The 21098-nt window shown below is 39.0% G+C and overlaps 4 protein-coding genes and 1 pseudogene across 4 annotated transcripts; all 5 read left to right on the forward strand.

Moving 5' to 3' along the window:
* The first annotated feature begins 213 nt into the window (after positions 1 to 213).
* LOC135264317 (olfactory receptor 51E2-like) lies at positions 214 to 1248 on the forward strand (annotated as a pseudogene).
* Positions 1249 to 5111: 3863 nt separating this feature from the next.
* Positions 5112 to 6258, forward strand: LOC135262445 (olfactory receptor 1F1-like). The gene has a single exon (XM_064349465.1). The coding sequence runs from the start codon at positions 5270 to 5272 to the stop codon at positions 6242 to 6244; it is 975 nt and encodes a 324-aa protein (XP_064205535.1). The 5' UTR covers positions 5112 to 5269; the 3' UTR covers positions 6245 to 6258.
* Positions 6259 to 10492: 4234 nt separating this feature from the next.
* Positions 10493 to 13134, forward strand: LOC135262446 (olfactory receptor 1-like). Its single transcript, XM_064349466.1, has 2 exons — positions 10493 to 10715; positions 11323 to 13134. The coding sequence occupies exon 2, from the start codon at positions 11381 to 11383 to the stop codon at positions 12350 to 12352; it is 972 nt and encodes a 323-aa protein (XP_064205536.1). The 5' UTR covers positions 10493 to 10715; positions 11323 to 11380; the 3' UTR covers positions 12353 to 13134.
* A 1017-nt stretch (positions 13135 to 14151) lies between these two features.
* Positions 14152 to 15368, forward strand: LOC135262447 (olfactory receptor 1-like). Its single transcript, XM_064349467.1, has one exon. The coding sequence runs from the start codon at positions 14255 to 14257 to the stop codon at positions 15224 to 15226; it is 972 nt and encodes a 323-aa protein (XP_064205537.1). The 5' UTR covers positions 14152 to 14254; the 3' UTR covers positions 15227 to 15368.
* Positions 15369 to 16150: 782 nt separating this feature from the next.
* On the forward strand, positions 16151 to 18311 carry LOC135262448 (olfactory receptor 51F2-like). Its single transcript, XM_064349468.1, has 2 exons — positions 16151 to 16416; positions 16805 to 18311. The coding sequence occupies exon 2, from the start codon at positions 16861 to 16863 to the stop codon at positions 17830 to 17832; it is 972 nt and encodes a 323-aa protein (XP_064205538.1). The 5' UTR covers positions 16151 to 16416; positions 16805 to 16860; the 3' UTR covers positions 17833 to 18311.
* The last annotated feature ends 2787 nt before the right edge of the window (positions 18312 to 21098 follow it).

Here is a 21098-nt window from a genome sequence, read left to right on the forward strand (position 1 = left end):
ACATTCATAAAATATTTTTCAATCACAGATTAAGGGGTTGAGGGAAGCTGTGAAATTCTGTCTTGTTTTTTTTGTTGGTTTGAGGCACACAAGATCGATTAATTCAATAATAACATAATATATTTGAGCTTCTGTGTGTTTTAAAAATTTTTTTTAGCAGTGTCTTTGGCTAAATATTTAATTTATTACAGTCGGTTAATACAATTTTTTTTATTTTCAGGCCCTAAAGGACTAGTTTTTCAGGGGGTGAGAAACAGTGAGGAGCAAGCAAACCTGCGATGAGCCCCCTGAATTCAACCTCCTTTATTAACGCCACTATTGTGCGTCCTGAGTTCTTTTTCATAAGTGGTTTAGCCGGTATTCCCCACGCAAACTACTACTATGTCTTCTTGTGCTTTGTTTACATTCTGTCTTTACTGGGAAACACTTTTGTCATGTTTATGATTTACACTGACCACTGTCTTCACAGTCCGAAATACATTGCGGTGTTTAATTTGGCTGTGTCTGACTTGTGTGTGAGCACAGCCCTCGTTCCTCCATTGATTGACACCTTCCTGTTTAAATCGCAGTTAATCTCCTTTGAGGCCTGCTTGACTAATATGTTCTTTTCTTTTGCATTTCTCACTGCAGTCTTTCACTCTCACTGTTATGTCCTATGATAGATGTGTCGCCATATGCTTTCCACTGAGATATAATGAGATTGTGACAAATAAATCAATGTTGCTGATCACAGCTATAACATGGATTATTGCAGGACAGGCTAATGTCATACCTGTAGTTTTTGTCAGCAGACTGTCATTCTGCAAATCCATAGTGATAAACAGTCATTTCTGTGATTATGGACCCACATTCCGGTTAGCGTGCAATGACAACACTCCAAATTATGTGATTAGTTGGACTCATTCTGTTATGATTCTCTGGTTTCCAGTTCTTTTTATCACAAGCACATATATTTCTATAGCCAGAGCATTATTACAAATTGCAGCAGCCTCAGAGCGCCTCAAAGCCATGAAAACCTGCACCTCACATTTGATATTAGTGGGTATGTTTTATCTTCCTATATGTATCACCTTTGGAATGGGTGCCAGAATTCACCAGAACGCCAGGATTATTAATACATCTCTGGGGACGGTCTTGCCATCGATGCTGAATCCAATCATTTACTCACTGAAAACAGAAGAATTCACAGAATCCATTAAAAGGTTTTACAGAAGAAAAAAGACACACATCACTGGAAGGAAAAAATAAATAAATGTTTTATTCGCAAATAACTGGCAAGTTGGACAGTGTCTTTTTTTAACTGGAAGAGAAATTCACAGATTTAATCCAATGCAAGGGAGTACAGTGACAGATATGAACAACAAGCAGATTTGGACATCAGTAAGAACAGTTACAGTGGCTTTTTCATGAAAAGGGTTTAATATATAAAATATTTTTGAGGCACTCTCGTTGAATAGCGGTATGTAAGTCTTAAACAGATGTTGGTGGGAATAGTATGAGTACACTGTCGACTGCGTAGCACCCTCCAGATGTGAACCCCTCGGGCTTTTGACCCTCAGTTCTGTTCCTTGAGGTCCGCAGGGTCTGTTGGTTGTTTTTTCCCTTAAATCGCAGCAAGTTTACACCTAAGAAACCAGTGATTCATCTGTGCAATCAACTGCTTTAATTGATTTATTAAATGAGTGACAATCAAAACCATCAGACAAATGTATCTTCAGTTTCCACAGTTAAAAAGTAAGATCACATTTTATTTAGCTCTAAATGTATTTGTTTGCCTCCTTTATAATGAAATATTTTAATCTATGCCCTTATTTCAACATTTTTGAAATAATATAATTTAACATAAAAACCTGGTGGAATAGTTTTTTTTTTTACTGCCCTTCAACATTAGAAATTTTCTTTCTGCATTTCATTTTAGCCCTGACCCAATTATGATGTCAGAATACCTCTTTGTAGGTACTACTAAGCCATATAAATGTCAGTCAAGACATCCAGCTGAAAATTTGTTGCCACCCACAAACTTTTCAGTTTACCTTTTAATACCTCAGAACACTGCTGGCATCTGATTGGCCAGATTGGATTCTGCCCAATGTTTTCGAACTGGAGAAATATGGTTTCTCATATTCCACCTAAACAGTTCACTGAAATGTGTTTCTGAAAACATTTGAGGTGAGAAATAGGCCATCAAATTGCTCAACCTTGATTCATATTTAATCTGCAGTGCCTAGTTTCAGAGTTAAATGTAAATGTCATGAGCCAAGTGCAGCTACGCTGTACAAAATCATTTGCATAGAGAATACTCAGTGAAAACAAGCAGCCTTTTAATAGAATGGGGGTGACCAGTAGTACATTCAGGGACAGTTCCATACTGATGTAAAGGCAGCAATAGACTATATCTTCTGCACTCAAAAAGCAGCCAGAACGTGTCCCCATTTTTTTCTGTGCTAACGTTATCCTTATGACACATTTGCCAGCACAGTGTTTCAAGACACATACATACACAAAGCAGAAATACTAACAGTCATGCCACAGCCCTGTTCGTCTGAGTGAGGCTCCAGACAGATACAATAAATAAATATTGCTGCAAGCAGCGATTCCCAGGGTCCAATCAGCATAAGAAACTGTTGGCAAAAACAGAGACTCTATGATGGTGGACACCAACTTTGCCTATGTATCTTCCAGCTGAGATGATGGACCATGTCATCAACTTTGTGACCTGTCTGATGCAGCTGTGATTTTTAATGAATTAAAAATTATGTTTTTCATATTTGGATCTCTATAGCGCTGCTACCTGGTTAGGCTAAACCATTAAGGCTGGTGTGTGGATCTGACTAGCAATGAAAATGTGAAGTTTCATAACTTCCGGTTATGTTTTGGAATTGTTAGCAACCACTAGAAAAACAATACCTGTGTAAACATATCAGATATTAGGCAAAATACATAATTTTGTACAAATAAGTCATTTTTTGTAGGAGGAGCATTTTAAGAGTTTTTCAAAAAATCCAAAATGGTGGATGATCCAATATGGTGGACTTTATGGGGCCTTGAGGGAAATGTATTATTCATGAGGAGGGGGGCCCCATGCTCACAGTTATCTGAGGAGAAAGGGGAGATAAAAATAGAAAATACTTCTAATCGTGCAGTGCTTGGACCTCCTAATTAAATAAATCAACAAACAAACAAATAAATAAAAAATAAAAAATCCCAAACTAGGAACGCGAAATCAATCAATATCGTTACGTCATGTTGCATTAATATCACAGGATACATCCTTTTGTGTTCTGTTCCCTTGGTGTATTGCTCTGTGTCAGCACTCTGGGATATAAGAACGACGGTGAACACTTGACTCCGTCATTTCCATCTGACCCATCGTCAAGGTCAAGGACCTGCATCTACTAAGGGAGAAATATTGAAAGACACTGGCTTTCTAACAACAGACAAAGAGTTCCTCTATACAAGAGGTACTTATATTGACAACATATTTGGTTTCTGCATGTTTGTCTGAAGTTCTTGGTAAGTATTGGGCAGACCTTAATGTGTTCCTTCATTTATTTATTTCATAATGCTGGCTTTTTCTGCTTTGCTGGAAGTGCATAGCAAGTGTTCTAACTTAAAACTGAATGCAAAAAGATTTCACTGTGTTTAAAAAAAATAATAACTAAAGTGTCTTTAAGAAAAATACTTATAAAGAAATAACAATGACCTGACATATTTGTGATACCTTTCACTTTTCAAATATCTGACAGAAAATGTAAGATGTGAAATATTTCAGGGTAAAAACTGTTTCTTGATCATTAGGATCTTCGTTTTTATCTTTCCAAGGGCAGGTTTGATTTGCGATGCAACCATCAACTATTTCATATACAACTGAAGGGTACAGTATTACAAACATAACTGAAGAAGACGTAATGAGCATGTAACCTGATCGTTATGTGCACTACAGAGCTGTGCTGCAGAGTCCTTTGAGTGTCAGGTGCTCGAAGTGAGAAAACGCCACTTCAACCAGGTAAAACTGATTAAGGCCGCCCAGCAGTTGTACAGATATGAATTAATGAAAATTAGTGACAAGACCTATAGTAATACAAATATTCACATTTTAGCAAATCACAGGGCACTAGATTGGGCACTTGGGGCAAAAGTGACAGGTGCTCGGGCATGGAGCCAATCCCCCTTGCCCCCGTACATGCCTGGTGTTCTGTGATGTCACAAAAGGCTTGTCTGGAAGCACGAGAAAGCAGATTTCATAAAACCTTCAACATCTTTATTGATGCAGCTGATCTCTTACAGGTGGCAAATAAATGCTGTTTAACAGATATTTCAAAAACAAAACGGAACAATAAGTTAGAAGTTACAGAGCTAAAGGTACAAGTTGGGCAGAGCGGCGATAATGACTCAAAGCGCTCTCCCAGGTTTGAATCCCGGCCCCTGGGGCCTGTCATGTTTGACTCGAGTCTGCTTGGGTTTCTGCCAGGTACTCCAGTTTCTTCCCACAGTCCAGTGACATGCAGCCTAGGCTAAATGGAGACTCTAAATTGCCCATAGGTACGAGAGTGTGAGTGAAAGGTGTGTGTGCCCTGCAAAAGATTAGCCATCTGTTCAGGGTGTATTCGTGACTCTAGCCCACTGCATGCAGGGTGAGGCTCTTTCGTTTTCTTTTGGATGAACAAAACTGTTACGCATTAATTTCCTAACTATAGTATTCCAGTCTATACATATTGACACTGGGTAAACTGCTTCCCCGCTATGTCGTAACTGACTCTCACAGACAGAATGCAACCGAGCGCCTATGTCAGTCCTATGTTGCTTTTCTCAGTTTGCTGTCTGGTACATATTGCCATGTGAGTTGTATATACGGGAGAATTAAACTGTAAAGCTAGCTGTTGCTTTCAAAGACATAAGGATGGAATGAGAATGTGACATGATTCTTATGTGTTCTATGATGTCACAAAAGGGTTCACTGAAAGTATGACACACAATAATTCACAGAATAGTCACTGACTAATTGGTTGAATGAAGCCTTGGAATTATGTCACTTGATGTTTCACACAAGATCCATTAATTCAATAATAAATAGTAATTAAGTAGTAGATCTGAGCTTGTATAGTTACTGTGACTAAGTATTTGACAAAACAGACATCAGACATTGTTAACTTTGTTGTGTTTCAGGAATTAGCCTAATTACCATAGGTTAACCTATTTTTTTATTTTCAGGTCCTAAAGGACTAGTTTTTCTCGAGCTGAAAAACAGTGAGGAGCAAACAAACCTGTGATGAGCCCCCTAAATTCAACGGTCTTTATAAACAGCACAATTGTGCGTCCTGAGTTCTTTATCATAAGTGGTTTTTCTGGTCTTCCCCACTCAAAATACTACTATGTGTTCTTGTGCTTTGTTTATGCTCTGTCTGTACTGGGAAACGCTTTTATCATGTTCATGATTTACACTGACCACTGTCTTCACAGTCCAAAATACATTGCAGTGTTTAATTTGGCTGTGGCTGACTTGTGTGTAAGCACAGCCCTCGTTCCTCCATTGATTGACACCTTCCTGTTCAAATCACAGTTAATCTCTTACGAGGCCTGCTTGAGTAATATGTTTTTTGTTTTTTTGTTTCTCATTATGCAGTCTTTCACTCTCACTGTTCTGTCTTATGATAGATTAGTTGCTATATGTTTTCCACTGAGATACAATGAGATTGTGACTAATAAATCGATGTTGGTGATCACAGCTATAACATGGATTATTGCAGGATTGGCCATTCTGATAGCTGTGATTTTTATCAGCACACTGTCATTCTGCAAATCCGTTGTGATAAACAGTTATTTCTGTGATCACGGACCCACATTTCGTTTGGCATGCAATGACAACACTCCAAATTATGTCATTAGTTGGTCACATCCTGCTCTGATTTTTTGGCTTCCATTACTCTTTATCATATGCACCTACATCTCTATAGCTAGAGCGTTATTGAAAATTGCAACAGCCTCAGAGCGACTTAAAGCCTTGAAAACCTGCACCTCTCATTTGATCTTGGTGGGTATTTATTATTTTCCAATATGTCTCACCTATGGAGCAATCGGCTCCACCATGCACCAGAACGCCAGGATCATTAATACATCCCTGGGGACGATCTTGCCGTCAATGCTGAATCCAATCGTCTACTCACTGAAGACAGAAGAATTCACAGAATCCATTAAAAAGCAGTACAGAAGAAAGAAGATACACATCACTGTTAGGAATAAATGAATAAATGTTTTATCCACAAATGACTCACTGGCAAATTTAACCATGTTCATTTTTTCCAAATCCTTCACCTAACTGTCAACTGTAAGAGCATTTAGCAAATGTATACCAACGAATGGAAAGAGTGATAGTTTTTAAAAACAAGGAGTTTTTAAACTCTCGCTTCATGTAGGAGAGTGCAGAAGATGATGTTCTCTCCTCTAAATATATGAATGTCAGACCACTGTTTATTTTAACACTGCAGTCCACAATTTCAGCTTGCAAACATAAGCTGGAAGGAGACACATCATTTGCAGCTTTAGTGTAGTATAAGTATAGGGTATAAGTATCCAGGTAATTCCAAAGGGTTCACAAACCTTTTCTTGCAACTATAGGTCCTTAGAGCAAATTTGTTCCTCATGGGGAGGGGGACCCTTTCACCAAATTTGTGACAATAGGGCAGTGGTCTCCAACACCTGTTCCTGGAGAGCTACAGGGTCTGCTGGTTTTTGTTTTCACCTTAGAATCAGCACCCAATTGAGACCCAAGACACCAGGTGAGTTGAGTTAACTATGTAATCAGCTGCTCTAATTGATTCATGAAGTGCAGAGTCACTATGGCAACCAGAAGACCCTGTAGCTCACCAGGACCAGGGTTGGAAACCACTGCTTTAGGGGTTTAGCTTGTGAATGTCGAAAATTTGGTCACATATACTACGGCGTGTTACATCTGTGCCATAATTTAAACGATTCAAGAGTCCAGAGATGCAAACAAGTAAACCAAGTTGGGTGATTCTCGGACTTACCTGCTTACAATTATTTGAGGAGAGAGCGGAAATAAAACAAATCCCAGTCCACTCTTCAAAGGGTCAACTATTGCTATCAGGTGTGGTTCTGATGACTTGGCATCAGCTCAGCTCATTGCCTTAACCTGTATATATACTGTATACAGGTATATAGATATGTGACTCTAGACAAGAGCTTCTGTTTAATTCCCAAATGTAATGCAAATGCAGGATTCCACCCTCACTATCCCGCTTAGTATTCCACGAGGGGGCTGTTATTAATAACAGGGAGCCGTTATTAATTATTAGTTGAATTAAAGGTGCAATGGGGCGGTGACAATAGATCTGCTGGTTCAAATCCCAGATGAGGCATTGCCATTATGCCACTGAGCAGAATAATGAACCTGAATTGCTTCACTAAATATTCAGCTGTATGAACTAATAATGTGCAAAAATATAACTTGTGTGAGTTGCTCTAGATGAGGATGCCTGTTAAAACAAACGTATCTAAATAAATAAAAAATGCAGTGTTGTTGTCTCATCCATTGAACGCATGTTTAGACTAATGAGCTGGAGGATGACAGCGTTCTCACGGGCATGTGTACGTGTGGCTGCTTCGCTTCGTCAAAGTCCTCAAGGGTCTTTAGAAAAGAAAAGAGTCAGCATCTCTTCATTAGCAGCTCAATTAAGGATCAAGCACCTGAGACAAATGATGCTCGGTCAGACTGGTACCCAGAGGCAGTGGGGTGATGTAATTGTCTTTGTTTGTAGAGAAGCATGACAAGCCTATTAAATCCCTTCAATGCCCTTTCTGGCCTGTCCAATCTCCAAACCACATGAATAAAGTCCAAAGTTTGGGTAGGCTATACATGGGAGCATGAATGTAATGTGTGCTTGCTTCTGGTCAGTCCTAGCACACACAATAATGTGCATTTGTGTGTGCTAGGACCCCTAAAACAAGTAATGGGACAGGTTTCCTGAACCTTGTTTTGGAGGTGGAGCTACACTGCGTTGTCAATCACTGACCTTTTTTTTATCCAATCAAGTAGTCCGTTTATCAAAGCATAATTATTTGCACCGATCAGTGATTCAGTGAATTATGAATCTGACTCTGAATGCAGAGCAGCAGTAAGCAACGTAGCTGCAACATCTTCCCAATCGGTGAACTCCCCCACGCTTTTTCATGAAAAGGGGTTAATATAAAAAACATGTTTGGGGCACTGTTTTTGAATATCGGTTTATCAGCCCTAAATACTGTAAATGTTGGTGGGAACAGTATAAGCACACTTTCGACTGCGCAGCACCCTCAGGATGTGAAGGCCTCAGGCCTTTGATGCTCACTTCTGTTTCTTGACGTCCGCAGGGCCCTGCTGGTTTTCTTTACCACCTTAAAATCAGCAACCGATTTAGACCTACAAAACCAAGTGAGGCGTTTCATCTGTGCAATCAACCGGTTGAATTGATCTATTATGGGAATCACATGAAAACCAGCAGACTAACGTGTCTCTCCCGAATCTGAGTTAAGATCCCCAGTCGTGGCTACCAGGAGTAAGATAATGTTATGATTCACTAAGTTCTAGAACCGCAAAGCCAAACAGTTAGAAATTTACTTGATTGACACCTTGGATCCTACACTTAAGTTTTCTGCTGATTTTAACCCCTTTGCACAAACCGCCTGGTGGTCAGGGGGATGCTGGCATCCTGAGATAGCTCAACTCAGACATTGAGTGCTCCTTCAACCAAACTACAGTATGTGTGGGAACAACAACCGTTGTGTCCTAGCTTCAGTAGTAGACAATACACGACACCTATGTAAAATATAGTTTTAAAATGCCACCATTGTCGTACAGGTCGTCCGTTTAATGAGTACCCCCTCCCTGCAGTCTCATGTGCAACAATACCCAACAAGCATAACACACTGGGCAATAGCGCCTGTCTGGAAGTTCATAAAAATATTCATTCACTACGACCGTATTTTATCACACAGTGGTCAAAATTGCTGCCCCCTGAATAGGGAAATAAACAAGAGGGACTCTTGTATAATCATACCATGTCATTCTACAATATCTGCAACTAAATATGGACTAAATTTGCAATCTTACCATTGGTTTTACAAGTAAAAGTGTGCCTTTCAAGACTCAGTGGTCATTTATTGTCTTGAACAATCCGTTTTGGAAATTAATACATGAATAGAAAGCAAGGTAGGTATATACATAGGTCAGGCAAGAAACCCCACTTGCTGTTAACACAATTATAACTCTTTTCAGCTTGTTCTGGCTTGATTTATAACTCTTTTATCCAGTAGGCTTTCAGCATAAGGCAGTATACGCTTTCCAATGGTTTATCACATGTTGAACGTGAAATGACAAAATTGACAGCTCTGCAGAACAGCTTGAATTGTTGCTTCAGTACAATGTTGTGCAGTTGACCATAACACTATGTGGTAATATACTGTATAAGCACTCACTGAGGCTTAATTAAACTAAAGGAGAACAACTTAATTTTGCATTTTTGACCAGATCATTGCATTTGTGGCACTTTATTTCTACTTAAATTATGAATATAAACTAACCTAAGTTAATATTCTAAATGATAAAAGTATTATGTTTAAGGCATTTTTCAAGCCTCTGCAATGCTCACATCTGGAGTTATAAAGCTTTAAATAAGGTGCCCCCTAAATGGGCAAGGATTGGGAAGATTTGGCATCTGCATAAAGGGGTTAGTGGAGTGCGTGATGATACCACTTTAATAGAAATATAAAATAACTTTGTAATAAGAAAATGTACCACTTTAGTTATTATTATTTCTTTTTTGGTCTTTCTGATAACACTTGTAGCCGCTAAAGCAGTCTTATAAAAAGAAGACCACATCGATCAATTCAACAGTGTTATTCATATTCAGTAGGGCAAGTGGCAGGCTATTCATTTAACAAAATAGCTGCAAGTTCGCTGCTTTGTAAAGTAGGCATCTGGACGTGCAGCGAACAAGAAAAGTAAGTAAAGGCATAAGTATAGTGAAGTGCAGTGAAATTCCTGAAGGCTGTAACATATAGCCATAACATGAACAACACAGCCTACATTCCATTACCTAACTCAATACCTACGCATTTTTGTTGAGGTGTATGAGCACGTCCACGTGCTGTAGGGACGGTCAGGTGCACAGTTTGCTCAAAGTGAGACCAGCAGCTGAGGAGACACGTTCAGATGGCACCCAAGTTATCGGGCAAATAATGTTTCGCTAACGCTGAGTCAAGTTTCCTCCAGGCACTACCAGGCATTCGGTCTGTGCCACAATTTAAACGATCCAAGAGTTCAGAGGTTGAAACAGGTAAGCCAAGTTCGGTGATTCCGGAACAAACCAGCTCAGAGTTATTTGAGGTGAGAGGGGAGAAAAAAGAAGAAGAAAAAACAAGGAACACAAAATGAATGGCTATTCTTGCATCATGTTGCATTCGATTCTCATGAGCATTTCTCTGTGTCCTCCGCCCTTGGTGTATTGCTCTGTGTCAACTCCACAGGATATAAGAATGACAGTGAAGGCTTTGACTCACCATAGTCCTTTTCAACTGATCTGGGATCAAGTTCAAGGCCATCTACTGAAAGAGAAATATTGAAAGACATTGGTTTCTTCACATTAGAAAAGGGGTTCTTCTGTATGAGATATATTGATACATTGGCATTTTTGGTCTGTGCTCTTTGCCTAAGGTTATTGGTAAGTATTAGCTACACCTTAATGTATTCCTTCATTGATTTCAAAGCGTTGCATTGTTCTGCTTAGGTTGAAGTACATAGAAATTTTTCTAACTGAAAGTTGAATCTAAATTACTGTCTTACTGACAGTAAAAAAAAAATAGGCTACAAATATATTACATAAAAAATGAATGAAAAAAAGTAATGACAGGAACAAAAATAATACAAAAATCTATTTAAAAAAAAAAAAAAATCAAGCAGCACATTGGGCACATGGGATAAAAGGGGCAGGTGCTCACCCCCTGCCCACACACACACATGCCTGGTGTTCTGTGATGTCATAAAAGGCTTCTCTGGTAGTACGAGAAAGCAGATTTCATAAAATCTTTTTCAGTCACAGATTAATGGGTGAATGAGTGAAGTCGTGGAATTCTATCTTTTGTCTTTCAGTTTCAGACATAAGGGCAAACAACATCTATCAATTCCATAATCAACAATAATTAAATCATAAATCTGAGCTAGTGAAGTTTTCTGTAACTAAGTATTTGACAAACCTCCTGCAGTTAACTTTGTCATGTTTCAGGGATTCATTACCGCAGATAATAGCAACCTGTTGTTCTTATTTTCAGGTCCTAAAGGACTGTTTTTTCAACAGGTGAGAAACAGTGAGTAGCAGAAAAACCTGCAATGAGGTCCCTGAATTCAACCTCCTTTTTGAACACCACTATTGTGCGTCCTGAGTTCTTTTTTGTACGTGGTCTCACTGGTATTCCCCACACAAAATACTACTATTTCTTCTTGTGCTTCGTTTATGCTGTGACTCTACTGGCGAACACTTTTGTCATGCTTATGATTTACACCGACCACTGTCTTCACAATCCGAAATACATTGCAGTGTTTAATTTGGCTTTGTCCGACTTGTGTGGAAGCACTGCACTTGTTCCTCAGATGCTTGACACCTTGCTGTTTAAATCACAGCTAATAGCCTTCGAGGCCTGCCTGACTAACCTGTATTTTATTTATGTCTTTTACGCGATGCAGTCTCTCACTCTCACTGCTCTATCCTATGATAGATTTGTTGCTATATGCTTTCCACTGAGATACAATGAGATTGTGACTAGTAAATCAATGTTGGTGATCGTAAGTATATTGTGGATGTTTACATCAGTTGCCACTCTCATACCTACAATTATTCTCAGCAAACTGTCATTCTGCGAATCCATTGTGGTGAACAGTTTTTTCTGCGACTACGGACCCATATACAATTTGGCTTGCAATGACAACACTCCAAGTAATGCGATTGGCTGGGCGTATCCTGTGGTGTTTCTATGGTTTCCGTTACTGTTTATCATAGGCACATATATTTCTATAGCCAGAGCATTATTGAAAATTGCTGCGGCATCCGAGCGCCTCAAAGCCATGAAAACCTGCAGCGCTCATTTGATCTTGGTGAGTGTGTATTATTTTCCTTTATGCATCTCTTTCATACTGAGCTTCAGCATTCACCAGAACATCAGAATTATGAACATGTCTCTGGCGATGGTCTTGCCACCGATGCTGAATCCAATCATTTACTCACTGAAGACGGACGAATTCAGAGAATCCGTTAAGAAGCTGTACAAGCGAAAGAAGATACACATCACTGTAAGAAATAAATGAATAAACGTTTCAATCGTGAATGACTGACTGGGACGTTTGACTCTCACTTTCGGTGTAGGAGAGCACAGAAGACCACGTTCCGTCCTCTGATATACGTGGACATCAAACCGCTGCAGTCCACAAAATTTGCTGTCGAACAGAAGCTGAGTTTTGTGGACAAGCCGGAATGAGCCGGAAGGGGGCACGTCATGTGCAGGTTTGAGAAAGCAGATAAATTTATTTATGAGGCATCTGCCAACTTTATTGTATATTTTTAAATCCTTATGCAATGTAATTGGACATAATTCCATGAAAATATCCTAAATGTGTAACAATGGTTTTATACAAATATGGGAACTCTGTACGTTGTAATGAATTGGAAATGGTTCAGGATTTGGCAATTCTATGCAAATACCTGAATTACGCAATAATCTATCTTGCAATGAAATTGATTTTATTGCATTATCATTAAACCTACATGGTTTTTGCCTGTATGTACAGAGTGTTCCCCTTGAGGGTTGCAGTTCTTGGATGCCTGTGCATCTACTTTGGGACCTCTCTGGTGCAGCAGTGATTTGTAGTGAATTTTCCATATTGTACCTCTATAACCCATTACATGTTTGACTTGGGCAAAACCTTTAAGGCTGGAGCGGTGATCCTGCTGTCAATGCAAATACAAAGTTTCATAGGCTTCGGTGTAACGGCTTTGGAATTATTGGCATTTTTGTGATAAGCTATGGCTGCTGCAAATTCACTGAATCCTCCCATGGCCATTTTTTGACATAACCATTTGAAAAGTAACTCTTTTTTTATAAATAGCAGGTCACAGTTGTCTGACGAGAGAGCGGGGAAAAAAAGCAAACTAATCCTGTGCTACTTGGTCCCCTAAATGAACAAATAAATAATCCCAATTATTTGAGGTGAGAGGGGAGAAAGAAAAAGAAAAAGAAAAAACAAGGAACACAAATGAATGGCTATTCTTGCATCATGTTGCATTCATTTCTCATGAGCATTTCTTTTGTGTCCTCCGCCCTTGGTGTATTGCTCTGTGTCAACTCCACAGGATATAAGAATGACAGTGAAGGCTTTGACTCACCATAGTCCTTTTCAACTGATCTGGGATCAAGTTCAAGGCCATCTACTGAAAGAGAAATATTGAAAGACATTGGTTTCTTCACATTAGAAAAGGGGTTCTTCTGTATGAGATATATTGATACATTGACATTTTTGGTCTGTGCTCTTTGCCTAAGGTTATTGGTAAGTATTAGCTACACCTTAATGTATTCCTTGATTGATTTCAAAGCGTTGCATTGTTCTGCTTAGGTTGAAGTACATAGAAATTTTTCTAACTGAAAGTTGAATCTAAATTACTGTCTTACTGACAGGTTTAAAAAAATAAGCTACAAATATATTACATCAAAAATGAATGAAAAAAAGTAATGACAGGAACAAAAGTAATACAAAAATCAAATTTTTGTTTTTGTTTTAATCAAGTGGCACATTGGGCACATGGGATAAAAGGGGCAGGTGCTCACCCCCTGCCCACACACACACATGCCTGGTGTTCTGTGATGTCATAAAAGGCTTCTCTGGTAGTACGAGAAAGCAGATTTAATAAAATATTTTTCAGTCACAGATTAATGAGTGAATGAGTGAAGTCGTGGAATTATATCTTTTGTCTTTCAGTTTCAGACATAAGGGCAAACAACATCTATCAATTCCATAATCAACAATAATTAAATCATAAATCTGAGCTAATGAAGTTTTCTGTAACGAAATATTTGACAAACCTCCTGCAGTTAACTTTGTCACGTTTCAGGTATTCATTACCGCAGATAATAGGAACCAATTTTTTTTTTTTCAGGTCCTAAAAGACTGTTTTTTTCAACAGGTGAGAAACAGTCAGTAGCAGAAAAACCTGCAATGAGGTCCCTGAATTCAACCTCCTTTTTGAACACCACTATTGTGCGTCCTGAGTTCTTTTTCATACGTGGTCTCGCTGGTATTCCCCACACAAAATACTACTATTTCTTCTTGTGCTTCGTTTATGCTGTGACTCTACTGGCGAACACTTTTGTCATGCTTATGATTTACACCGACCACTGTCTTCACAGTCCGAAATACATTGCAGTGTTTAATTTGGCTGTGTCTGACTTGTGTGGAAGCACAACACTCATTCCTCAGTTGATCGACACCTTCTTGTTTAAATCACAGCTAATAGCCTTCGAGGCCTGCCTGACTAACCTGTATTTTATTTATGTCTTTTACGCGATGCAGTCTCTCACTCTCACTATTCTTTCCTATGATAGAGGTGTTGCTATATGCTTCCCACTGAGATACAATGAGATCGTGACTAATAAATCAATGCTGTTGATCGTAAGTATATCGTGGATGTTTCCATCAGTTGCCACTCTCATATCTACAATTATTCTCAGCAGACTGTCATTCTGCAAATCCATTGTGGTGAACAGTTTTTTCTGCGACTACGGACCCATATACAATTTGGCTTGCAATGACAACACTCCGAGTAATGTGATTCGTTGGACGTATCCTGTGGTGTTTCTATGGTTTCCGTTACTGTTTATCATAGGCACATACATTTCTATAGCCAGAGCATTATTGAAAATTGCTGCGGCATCCGAGCGCCTCAAAGCCATGAAAACCTGCAGCGCTCATTTGATCTTGGTGAGTGTGTATTATTTTCCTTTATGCATCTCTTTCGTACTGGGCTCCAGCATTCACCAGAACATCAGGATTATGAACATGTGCCTGGCGACCGTCTTGCCACCGATGCTGAATCCAATAATTTACTCACTGAAGACGGAAGAATTCAGAGAATCCGTTAAGAAGCTGTACAAGCGAAAGAAGATACACATCACTGTAAGAAATAAATGAATAAACGTTTCAATCGTGAACGACTGACTGGGACGTTTGACTCTCACTTTCGGTGTAGGAGAGCACAGAAGACCACGTTCCGTCCTCTGATATACGTGAACGTCAAACCACTGCAGTCCACAGAATTTGCTGTCGAACAGAAGCTGAGTTTTGTGGACAAGCCGGAATGAGCCGTAAGGGGGCACGTCATGTGCAGGTTTGAGAAACCAGATAAATTTATTCATGAGGCATCTGCCAACTTTATTGTATATTTTTAGATCCTTATGCAATGTAATTGGACATAATTTCCTGAAAATATCCTACATGTGTAACAATGGTTTATACAAATATGCGAACTCTGTACGTTGTAATGAATTGGAATTTGGCAATTCTATGCAAATACCTGAATTACGCAATAATCTATCTTGCAATGAAATTGATTTTATTGCATTATCATTAAACCTACATGGTTTTTGCCTGTATGTACAGAGTGTCCCCCTTGATGGTTGCAGTTCTTGGACGCCTGTGCATCTACTTTGGGACCTCTCTGGTGCAGCAGTGATTTGTAGTGAATTTTCCGTATTGTACCTCTATAACCCATTACATGTTTGACTTGGGCTAAGCCATTAAGGCTGGAGCGGTGATCCTGCTGTCAATGCAAATACAAAGTTCCATAGGCTTCGGTGTAACGGCTTTGGAATTATTGACATTTTTGTGATAAGCTATGGCTGCTGCAAAATCACTGAATCCTCCCTTGGCCATTTTTTGACATAACCATTAGAAAAGTAACTATTTTCATAAATAGGCGGTCACAGTTGTTTGAGGAGGTGGTGGGGGGGGAAGCAAAATAATCCTGATGTACTTGGTCCCCTAAATGAACAAATAAATAATCCCAAGCACAGAACATAAAATCAATTGCCATCATTGCGTCATGTTGCACCAATTAGACATGAGCATTTTTTTGTGTCCTGTTCCCTTGGTGTAATGTTGTGTGTCAACGGTCCAGGATATAAGAACAACAGTGAACACTTTGACTCACCACAGTTTTTTTTCCAAATGAACTATCAAGTTCAAGGACATATATATACATATACTAAAAGAGAAATATCGAAAGACATTGGCTTCCTAACAATAGAAAAAGAGTCCTTCTATACGAGAAATAGAAACATTGACAACAAATTTGGTCCATCCCAGTTTGCCAAAAGGAAGTGGTAAGTATTACGCGTACCTTAATGTGTTTCTTCATTTATTTATTTCAAAGTGCTGCAATTTTCTGCTTCGCTCAAAGTGTATAGAAATTATACTAAGGGACAAGTGAATCTTAAATTATTTGACTGCGTTTTAAAAAAGTAACAAATGTATCTTTAAGAAAAATAAACCTTATGCAGAAACAAATATATTTCATCAAAAAACCTAGAAGTGGGAACTAGGAAACTGGGGCACGCAACATCTATTAAAATATACAATAATCAACAATATAATAAATCGGAGCTAGCGAAGTTTCCGTAGCTAAGTATTTGACAAATCACCCGTTGTTAACGTTATAATATTTGGGGCATTCAGTATTGTAGATAATAGTAACATATTTTTTATTTTCAGGTCCTAAAGGATTTTTTCAGGGGGGTGAGAAACAGTGAGGAACAGACTAACCTACAATGATCCCCCTGAATTCAATAATCGTTTTTAATGCCACTATTGTGCGTCCTGAGTTCTTTTTCATAAGTGGGTTTTCCGGTATTCCCCACACAAAATACTTCTACATGTTCTTGTGCTTTGTTTATACTCTGTCTGTACTGGGAAACACTTTTGTCATGTTTGTGATTTACTCTGACCACTGTCTTCACAGTCCAAAATACATTTCAGTGTTTAGTTTGGCTGTGTCTGACGTGTGTGTAAGCACTGCACTTGTTCCTCCATTGATTGACACCTTCCTGTTTAAATCGCAGTTAATCTCTTATGAGGCCTGCTTGTCTAATATGTTCTTTGTTTTTGCGCTTCTCACTATGCAGTCTTTCACTCTCACTATTATGTCCTATGATAGATGTGTCGCTATATGCTTTCCACTGAGATACAACGAGATTGTGACTAATAAATCGATGTTGGTGATCACAGCTGTAACATGGATTATTGCAGGACTGGCTAATGTCATAGCTGTGCTTTTTATCAGCAGACTGTCATTCTGCAAATCCATTGTGATAAACAGTTATTTCTGTGATCACGGACCCACGTTCCATTTGGCTTGCAATGACAACACTCCGAGTAATGTGATTGGCTGGACGTATCCTCTGGTGTTTCATTTGTTTCAGTTACTGTTTATCATAGGCACATATATTTCTATAGCCAGAGCATTATTGAAAATTGCTGTGGCCTCTGAGCGCCTCAAAGCCATGAAAACCTGCAGCGCTCATTTGATCTTGGTGAGTGTGTATTATTTTCCTTTATGCATCTCTTTCATACTGGGCTCCAGCATTCCCCAGAACATCAGGATTATGAACATGTCTCTGGCGATGGTCTTCCCACCGATGCTGAATCCAATCATTTACTCACTGAAGACGGACGAATTCAGAGAATCCGTTAAGAAGCTGTACAAGCGAAAGAAGATACACATCACTGTAAGAAATAAATGAATAAACGTTTCAATCGTGAACGACTGACTGGGACATTTGACTCTCACTTTCGGTGTAGGAGAGCACAGAAGACCACGTTCCGTCCTCTGATATACGTGAACGTCAAACCACTGCAGTCCACAGAATTTGATGTCGAACAGAAGCTGAGTTCTGTGGACAAGCCGGAATGAGCCGGAAGGGCGCACGTCATGTGCAGGTTTGAGAAAGCAGATAAATTTATTCATGAGGCATCTGCCAACTTTATTGTATATTTTTAGATCCTTATGCAATGTAATTGGACATAATTCCATGAAAATATACTAAATGTGTGACATTGGTTTATAAAAATTTGCGAACTCTGTACGTTGTAATGAATTGGAAATGGTTCAGGATTTGGCAATTCTATGCAAATACCTGAATTACGCAATAATCTATCTCGCAATGAAATTGATTTTATTGCATTATCATTAAACCTACATGGTTTTTGCCTGTATGTACAGAGTGTTCCCCTTGAGGGTTGCAGTTCTTGGATGCCTGTGCATCTACTTTGGGACCTCTCTGGTGCAGCAGTGATTTGTGGTGAATTTTCCATATTGTACCTCTATAACCCATTACATGTTTGACTTGGGCTAAGCCTTTAAGGCTGGAGCGGTGATCCTGCTGTCAATGCAAATACAACGTTTCATAGGCTTCGGTGTAACGGCTTTAGAATTATTGGCATGTTTGTGACAAGCTATGGCTGCTGCAAAATCACTGAATCCTCCCTTGGCCATTTTTTTGACATAACCATTAGAAAAGTAACTATTTTCATAAATAGGCGGTCACAGTTGTTTGAGGAGGAGGGGGAAAAAAAGCAAACTAATCCTGTGGTACTTGGTCCCCTAAATGAACAAATAAATAATCCCAAGCACGGAACATAAAATCAATTGCCATCATTGCGTCATGTTGCACCAATTAGACATGAGCATTTTTTTGTGTCCTGTTCCCTTGGTGTAATGTTGTGTGTCAACGCTCCAGGATATAAGAACAACAGTGAACACTTTGACTCACCACAGTTTTTTTCCAAATGAACTATCAAGTTCAAGGACATATATATATATACATATACTAAAAGAGAAATATCGAAAGACATTGGCTTCCTAACAATAGAAAAAGAGTCCTTCTATACGAGAAATAGAAACATTGACAACAAATTTGGTCCATCCCAGTTTGCCAAAAGGAAGTGGTAAGTATTACGCGTACCTTAATGTGTTCCTTCATTTATTTATTTCAAAGTGCTGCAATTTTCTGCTTCGCTCAAAGTGTATAGAAATTATACTAAGGGACAAGTGAATCTTAAATTATTTGACTGCGTTTTAAAAAAGTAACAAATGTATCTTTAAGAAAAATAAACCTTATGCAGAAACAAATATATTTCATCAAAAAACCTAGAAGTGGGAACTAGGAAACTGGGGCACGCAACATCTATTAAAATATACAATAATCAACAATATAATAAATCGGAGCTAGCGAAGTTTCGTAGCTAAGTATTTACAAATCACCCGTTGTTAACGTTATAATATTTGGGGCATTCAGTATTGTAGATAATAGTAACATATTTTTTATTTTCAGGTCCTAAAGGATTTTTTCAGGGGGTGAGAAACAGTGAGAACAGACTAACCTACAATGATCCCCTGAATTCAATAATCGTTTTTAATGCCACTATTGTGCGTCCTGAGTTCTTTTTCATAAGTGGGTTTTCCGGTATTCCCCACACAAAATACTTCTACATGTTCTTGTGCTTTTTTTATACTCTGTCTGTACTGGAAACACTTTTGTCATGTTTGTGATTTACTCTGACCACTGTCTTCACAGTCCAAAATACATTTCAGTGTTTAGTTTGGCTGTGTCTGACGTGTGTGTAAGCACTGCACTTGTTCCTCCATTGATTGACACCTTCCTGTTTAAATCGCAGTTAATCTCTTATGAGGCCTGCTTGTCTAATATGTTCTTTGTTTTTGCGCTTCTCACTATGCAGTCTTTCACTCTCACTATTATGTCCTATGATAGATGTGTCGCTATATGCTTTCCACTGAGATACAACGAGATTGTGACTAATAAATCGATGTTGGTGATCACAGCTGTAACATGGATTATTGCAGGACTGGCTAATGTCATAGCTGTGCTTTTTATCAGCAGACTGTCATTCTGCAAATCCATTGTGATAAACAGTTATTTCTGTGATCACGGACCCACGTTCCATTTGGCTTGCAATGACAACACTCCGAGTAATGTGATTGGCTGGACGTATCCTCTGGTGTTTCATTTGTTTCAGTTACTGTTTATCATAGGCACATACATTTCTATAGCCAGAGCATTATTGAAAATTGCTGTGGCCTCTGAGCGCCTCAAAGCCATGAAAACCTGCAGCGCTCATTTGATCTTGGTGAGTGTGTATTATTTTCCTTTATGCATCTCTTTCATACTGGGCTCCAGCATTCCCCAGAACATCATGATTATGAACATGTGCCTGGCGACCGTCTTCCCACCGATGCTGAATCCAATCATTTACTCACTGAAGACGGACGAATTCAGAGAATCCGTTAAGAAGCTGTACAAGCGAAAGAAGATACACATCACTGTAAGAAATAAATGAATATACGTTTCAATCGTGAACGACTGACTGGGACGTTTGACTCTCACTTTCGGTGTAGGAGAGCACAGAAGACCACGTTCCGTCCTCTGATATACGTGAACGTCAAACCACTGCAGTCCACAGAATTTGATGTCGAACAGAAGCTGAGTTCTGTGGACAAGCCGGAATGAGCCGGAAGGGGGCACGTCATGTGCAGGTTTGAGAAAGCAGATAAATTTATTTATGAGGCATCTGCCAACTTTATTGTATATTTTTAAATCCTTATGCAATGTAATTGGACATAATTCCATGAAAATATCCTAAATGTGTAACAATGGTTTTACACAAATATGCGAACTCTGTACGTTGTAATGAATTGGAAATGGTTCAGGATTTGGCAATTCTATGCAAATACCTGAATTACGCAATAATCTATCTTGCAATGAAATTGCTTTTATTGTATTATCATTAAACCTACATGGTTTTTGCCTGTATGTACAGAGTGTCCCCCTTGAGGGTTGCAGTTCTTGGACGCCTATGCATCTACTTTGGGACCTCTCTGGTGCAGCAGTGATTTGTAGTGAATTTTCCATATTGTACCTCTATAACCCATTACATGTTTGACTTGGGCTAAGCCTTTAAGGCTGGAGCGGTGATCCTGCTGTCAATGCAA

This window comes from Anguilla rostrata, chromosome 9, assembly GCF_018555375.3.
Source record: "Anguilla rostrata isolate EN2019 chromosome 9, ASM1855537v3, whole genome shotgun sequence".
Lineage (NCBI taxonomy): Eukaryota > Metazoa > Chordata > Actinopteri > Anguilliformes > Anguillidae > Anguilla > Anguilla rostrata.